Here is a 7,284-nt window from a genome sequence, read left to right on the forward strand (position 1 = left end):
CTAGGCTAATGTATGTATTGATTCTGTTCCTGAAGTGTGTATAATTGTCTCTCTCTAGGCTAATGTATGTATTGATTCTGTTCCTGAAGTGTGTATAATTCTCTCTCTAGGCTAATGTATGTATTGATTCTGTTCCTGAAGTGTGTATAATTCTCTTTCTAGGCTAATGTATGTATTGATTCTGTTCCTGAAGTGTGTATAATTCTCTCTCTAGGCTAATGTATGTATTGATTCTGTTCCTGAAGTGTGTATAATTCTCTCTCTAGGCTAATGTATGTATTGATTCTGTTCCTGAAGTGTGTATAATTGACTCTGTTCCTGAAGTGTGTATAATTGACTCTGTATTGATTCTGTTTCTAATGCGTGTTTAATTATGTCCTCTAGGCTAGTGTATGTATCCTGATTTTGTGTTTGAAGGGTTTGTAATTACTTTGTATTGTATGTACTATTTCTGCTTTTAAATACCTTTATTATTTCTTGATATACAGCAAATCTTTCTGAGATGTCCTGTGTAGAAGTAGAGTACATAAGTTTACCTGGGTGGAAACAGAGTACAGAAGATGTACGGAAGTTTATGGACTTGCCACGTGAAGCCCAGAATTATGTAGAAAGCATTGAACAGCTCTTGGGTTTGCCAGGTAGGAAAGTTGCTGTATAATAGAATCAGGATATCCACATGCAGTTTTTTGTAAACTTTAAACCAGACATTTTAATAAGTAGTTTTATTTTTACATATTATGTATAAGAAAAATTAATACAGTTTTGTAAGTAGATTTGTATTATTGTTTTTGTATGAAGTTTTTTTGTTATTAAAGAATGTATTTGCCTAAGTTAGTACACTAAAAAACTAACATAACTTTATTTATAATGGGTTTACTGAGAAAATTCACCTGTTAGAAACTGGTTTTCTTGAAATCAAGCTTTGTCACTCAGTGTTTTGCTGCTGTAGCTCAGTTTCTGCCAACTCACCTTAAATGTTGTGCATGCTGACTTCTGAAACTGGAACACCTGAACTTTTCTTATTATAATTGAAACTTTCAGTATGTTCATATGCAAGTCAGAGATAGGCTTGATTAATGTCTGAATGACAGTCTTACTGGCTGTTAAGTTGAAAACACTAAATGAATTAATGTCTGATCGACACAGTCTTTCTGGCTATTAAATGTGTCAACACTGAATGAATTAATGTCTGGTTGGCACAATCTTACTGGCTATTAACTGTGACGACACTGAATGAATTAATGTCTGATCGGCACAATCTTACTGGCTATTAACTGTGACAACACTGAATGGATTAATGTCTGATTGGCACAATCTTACTGGCTATTAACTGTGACACCACTGAATGAACTAATGTCTGATGGACACAATCATACTGGCTATTAATTGTGGCAACACTGAATGGAGTAATGTCAAATAAACATAATCTTATCACAATCTGAAAATTGAAAACTGTATGATGAAAAAAAGTGAATCTAAGTTTCAAATGGACAGCAACTGCCTGTTACAGAAACCTTAAAATGTACAGGACGATGTTTCGAAAATCTTCCGCCTTTCGTCTTAGAAAAAAAAAGTATTTTTAATTTTATCATGAAAATGACTTTGCAATTGGAATGGTCAGTTGGAATCACTCCGACTTCATATATTCACAGACAAATCTTTAATTTAAATAATTATTTTATGAATCTGATTTTTTATGTTTGAAAAATATGTAATGTTTACTAAAAGTTTTATGACAGTACACTTACTACATTAAGAGTTATACTTTTCTAAGTCTTAGAAAAAAAAAAGTATTTTTAATCTTATCATGAAAATGACTTTGCAGTTGGAATGGTCAGTTGGAATCACACCGACTTCATATATTCACAGAAAAATATTTAATTTAAATAATTATTTTATGAATCTGATTTTTTATGTTTGAAAAATATGTAATGTTTACTAAAAGTTTTATGACAGTACACTTACTACATTAAGAGTTATACTTTGGATACTTCCATGGTTACCTGGTGGTTGCAAGGTTGGTTAAAGTGACCAAGCCCATGTTGGTAGAGTTAATGAAAAAATTTTTCACAGGAATTTATTTGACATTTCTGTGGAACCTTTTATTGGCTCAACTCTTGCTGTTGATTTTCTTTTTAATGAACAAACCTACCATATTTGTTTTTAGGTGTACTTGTGCTACAGGACTTCTTACTCAGTTTGACCGCTTCCTGCCCTTAAATTACAAATTTAATTTGGTTACACTTCTTTTTTTTTTATGTGAAAAATGAATATTTAATATATTTCTGTTTTACTCAGAAACTTTGTTTTACACAACATGCTGAATTACATACCAAAAAGCTGTAATTGAGAAGTTGACCAAAATATTAATGAAACAAAAACATGGCAATATGTAAAAATCACCCACAGTTGCCAAATTCCCTATATACCATTTGGTAGTTTGTAGAAATCACTCACAACTGCTGAATGCTCTATATTTTATTTACCAATTTGCAAAAATTACCTACAGTTGCCATGTGCCTTATACTTCTTGTTCTACTTAAGACACTAATAAGATTTTATTAGCCAGTTAAAATGAGTGTCTTCAAAAAATCTTAGAAATTATGCCACTTTTTTATATGAAAGACAATCTATCCAGTACCCTGTATTCATGGTAATTTAGAAATATATGGTAACTGTAAGGTTACTTCTATTGGAAATACTAAGCACCATATTTCTGCTCATGCCTACAAGTATCTGAAAATTTCTTTAACCCTTTTTAGAGTTACATTCAAAATTTAATTAAACTACTTTCTCATTATAGTACACAAATAAGTTTGGCATAACAATGAAGGTAATATTTGAAATTTTAATAGTATATAAGTTTTAAGTTCATAATTTTATAAAGCAATATTAAAATAAATCCTGAATTTCCCTTGTATGAGAATTGTGACATTTTCTCTAGGCAATTCCTCTTTCGTAATGCATTTACCATACCTCCAAGAAGTACGAAATTTAACGTAAGTTATTTATAATAATGTTGTCATTGCTTAGGCAAAGCATACTTTTTATAGCCTTCAATCTTATTTAATTACAGATTCATAAAATGGAAAATCCGGCCCTTTTTCCCACACCCACCTGTTACATCCTCTCAGAAATTGCCAATATTTTTCTTTGACATTTAATACTATATTATGTGTAACCAATAGAAAGCCAACGTTTCAATCTATCAAATGACATATTATATTACTTTGTTTTTTGTCCAGAGAATTGTCTGTTTTGCCTCCAGTTCAAACTTTATTCCCATATTGATCATATTGAATGAATTTGTAATAGATCTTGTCACATAGTTAGACAGACAGAAAAATTGTGATAGTTGTGGGACATTGTCTGCTTTTAGCATGTGATTACTCTGTGTTCTTCAGTGCATAATTAAATAAAAAAAAATTAGTGCAGTTGTACCATTAGTATAAAAATGCAGGGTTAAGTATCATCGACAGTTGACAGCAAAGAAAAAAAGGCCTAGGTAAGTACTTTATTTATTGTTTCTCTTGTGTAATTATTATTTATTATAAAAGTAATTAAAATGTAAGAATGAGAATTTTCGATCAGATTAGGTAAAATAAAGAATAATAATAACTTTCACAAGTAACAAGTAGCTTGTGCACTATGTAATTTGATAAGGTAATGTGACCTCCACATTTGCCAAGTTATTTACAAATTTTATTGGCAGTAGTATCAGTTAGACATTGTTCAAAGTGCAATGAAATTTAAGTACAAACAGATGTATACTGTTACAAGTTTAAAGCTATTTAGGATAAACAAATATAGTTTCATGTTACAATTTGAAGTCATTATAGAAAGAAAGAAAGTGCAGCTCATGTTATGCTATCGAATTAAATTACTCATGCCTGCGTGCCTTGTGAAACTTTTTTTATATTATTATTTATTTTACCTAATCTAATCTTAACTAACCTATAAAGATCCCCATATTTACATTTTAATGACTTTTATAATAAGAAATAAAGAATAAACAAGAAATAAAGTACTTACCCAAACTTCTTTTTTCTTGCTGTCGATTGTTGATGCCAGTTAACCCTACTTTTTTATACTAATTGTAGTAATGCACTAAATAATTTTTATTTAATTGAATAATGCACCAAAGAACAGTAATTAATAACATGCAAAAAATAGACAATTTCTCCTAACTCAAAAGTTTTTGGTTTTCTAACTATGTGAAAAGAGCCATTACAAATTCATCCAAGCTAGTCATTACCTTTACTGTAGAAACGGAGTTTGTACTCTGATTGAAAATGAGGATTATCTATTGAGAACACATTATACAGTACATCATTTGATAGATGGAAACCTTGACTTTCTATTGGTTATAGGTAATATGTAGTTAAATGTAAGAGAGAACTATTGACAAATCCTGAAAGAGAGGATGTGGCAGGAGGGGTATGATTTTCTATTTGATAGCTCTGTAACCAAACAAAATTGAAAGCTATAAAAATTATGGTTTGTCTGAGCAATGATGATCTTATAGTTAGTAATTTATGTTTAATTTCATAGTTCCTTGGGGTGTCATGGATAAAATAGGGATGAGAATATACCTAGGGAAAATTCAGGATTTTTTTAAATATTGCTTTGTAGAATTAAGAACTTAAAACTTGTATACTATTAAAAATATGGATTATTAGCTAAGATTCTATGCTATTATAATTGGTATAACATAAAAAAAAAAAGTGGTTTAATAAAATTTTGAACGTAAGACACTAAAACCTTGTGTCATGTGCAGTAAAGGGTACCCAGGGCGATACGGTTAAGCAATTTTATGATCAATGTATGCTAATGAAATTAGAATTAAAATTTAGATTATAGTTGAAAGTTTTATATTATTTAAATTTCAATTCCTTTATTTCAAAAGATACCTTAAAGAAAAATTCTTAAACTTTAGTTATGTTGTCGTGTGATACACAAGTTCACAAAGTCTGAAACTTTCATCTCTGTAACTTTAATACTTTTACATGTACACCCTACTTCTATTTTTTAATTTGGAAACTAGATTAATTACTCTGTTTACACATTCTTCTTTCAAGCTTCTTAGGGCATGTTTGGAGAAAGGAGAAATACATTTTTTGGAACTCTTGACTGAAGTCACTCCCATTTTCTACACAAATAGTCTTGATTTATCAGCCATTTATTCTTATTTGAGGTAGATGTTTATAACCAATAGAAGAGCACATTTCAAAGTACAATTTCCCAACGGTTATTTTAAAATTGTCACGAACAATTCCATGCCGAACTAGTCAAACCGCTCTTAGCATTATTTCCACTTTTGTGTTTCATTGTAATATATGTTCATGATAATAGATAGAGTTAGTGATATGTTAGAGAAAATAGAAAATAAAGTAAAACCGTTTACCTAAAAAAGAACAATTTGTGTTATTCATTTAGAAGATTCTAGAAGTTATGCAAATGAAAGTTGAAACTATAAGATGGAAAAAAGTACAAAATTTATTGGAAATACTTGATAAAAAATAATCTCATTCTTGGTATTCAAAATATTTGTAATCTTTAACAAATATTACCAATTGTACAAAAGTACAAAATTTATTGGAAATACTTGATAAAAAATAATCTCATTCTTGGTATTCAAAATATTTGTAATCTTTAACAAATATTACCAATTTTTATAAAGATACATTAAGAAAAGCTCATAGTTATCATTCTCCATACGAGCTATCCTCACTGGGTACTGGAGTGTATCCATGGTGTTAATGTTATATATGTTTTAAGTTCTTAATTTTATAAGGAAATAATTTCGAAAAGCCCAAATCTATCATTTATTTTCTGGATCTTTCCCTTTTCTCTAATTTATTTACCACCCCTCCAAGAAGTATTGAATTTGATGTATATTACTCGTGATAATATATTAATTGCTCAGACAAAGTATAATTTTTATAGCCTTCAGTCTTATTTGTTTATGGAGCATATCTTGTGAAGAAATTTTTTTTATTATTATCTTACAATATGTAACTTTATCTAACCAAATTAGTTTCTCATTTTTTACATTTTAGTTACTTTTATAATGTTAAATAAAGAATACACATGTAAAACAAAAAATGTAGTACTTGCCTGGGTCCTCATGTTATTTTGCTGTCAAAAAATGTAAGCTTACTTTTTTGTAATAATAGTACTATTACACTAAATTTTTATTTGATTAAATAATGCACCTAAGGACACAGAATAATAACATTCCCAAAGCAAGCAGTGTCCTGTAACTCTTAATTTATCTGGTTTTCTACCTATGTGATAAGAGCCTTTAAAAATTCAGCTAAGCTTGTCGATGTCAATACCATGAGAAAAAGTTTCAAACTGAAGGAGAAATAGATAATGCTCTGTACAGAAAACAATATAGTATAAAACATCAGAAAGAACTACAGGCAATTTCTGAAAGAGAGAATGTGACAGGTGGGCATGACAAGTGGGTCTGATTTTCTAGTTTATGGCTTTGTAAAAAATAAGATTGAACGCTACAAAAATTATACTTTGCCTTTATAATATCTACACTATAATAAGTAATTTTCATCAAATTCTACTTCAGAAAGGGTTGGTAATTAAATTGGAGGAGGGAGAAGACCTAGAAAACAAATGTTATGATTCTCATACTAGGGGAGATTGAGGAATTTTTTAAATGTTTCCTTATGGAATTTAGAACTTAAAAGTTGTATAATATTAAAACTTGATTTATTAACTGTTTTTATGCAAAGTTTATTTGTATACAATCATAATAAAGTAGTTTGATTAAAGTTTGAATAAAAGACTGTGATATGCACACTTTAACCTACCAGCAGTGAGAGGGTTAAAGGAGGAATCAATGGAGGGAAACCAATGTTATCAGATTAATAATTCCATTAAAGGGGAAATATATATTATTTATATCAATTATTAAAGTAGTAGAGACTATTAAATTTAATTTTGTTAAATTCAAATATTGTGAAATGGACATTTTAAAAAAAGAAGTTAAACTTTTTTATTACATAAAGTTTTAAGAAAGTTATAGAGAAAAAATATATTTCATTGTGTTATCAAGTCTGTTTTTATTCTTCTTATTATTTTTCTTCAGGAATTTAAAACATTTATGTTTGCCACCTGATGCTGCTAGGTAAACCTAGCAAAATATTATTTAAAAAAATGATTTTTAAACATTTTTACTTAGCTATATGTAAATGATTAAGAAACAATGTATTTATGTGTGCGTGTGTTTATATATATATATATATATATATATATATATATAAA

The 7,284-nt window shown here is 28.9% G+C and overlaps 1 protein-coding gene across 1 annotated transcript in view; it reads left to right on the forward strand.

Moving 5' to 3' along the window:
- The window catches only part of LOC106467750 (adenylosuccinate synthetase-like), a 64,485-nt gene that overhangs the window by 50,918 nt on the left and 6,283 nt on the right, over positions 1 to 7,284 (forward strand). Inside the window, exon 12 of the mRNA XM_013928125.2 lies at positions 489 to 638. Within this exon, the coding sequence (XP_013783579.1) occupies positions 489 to 638 (150 nt within the window). The remainder of the gene's footprint in view (positions 1 to 488; positions 639 to 7,284) is intronic.

Source organism: Limulus polyphemus, unplaced genomic scaffold (assembly GCF_000517525.1).
Source record: "Limulus polyphemus unplaced genomic scaffold, Limulus_polyphemus-2.1.2 Scaffold2727, whole genome shotgun sequence".
NCBI classification, from domain to species: Eukaryota; Metazoa; Arthropoda; class Merostomata; order Xiphosura; family Limulidae; genus Limulus; species Limulus polyphemus.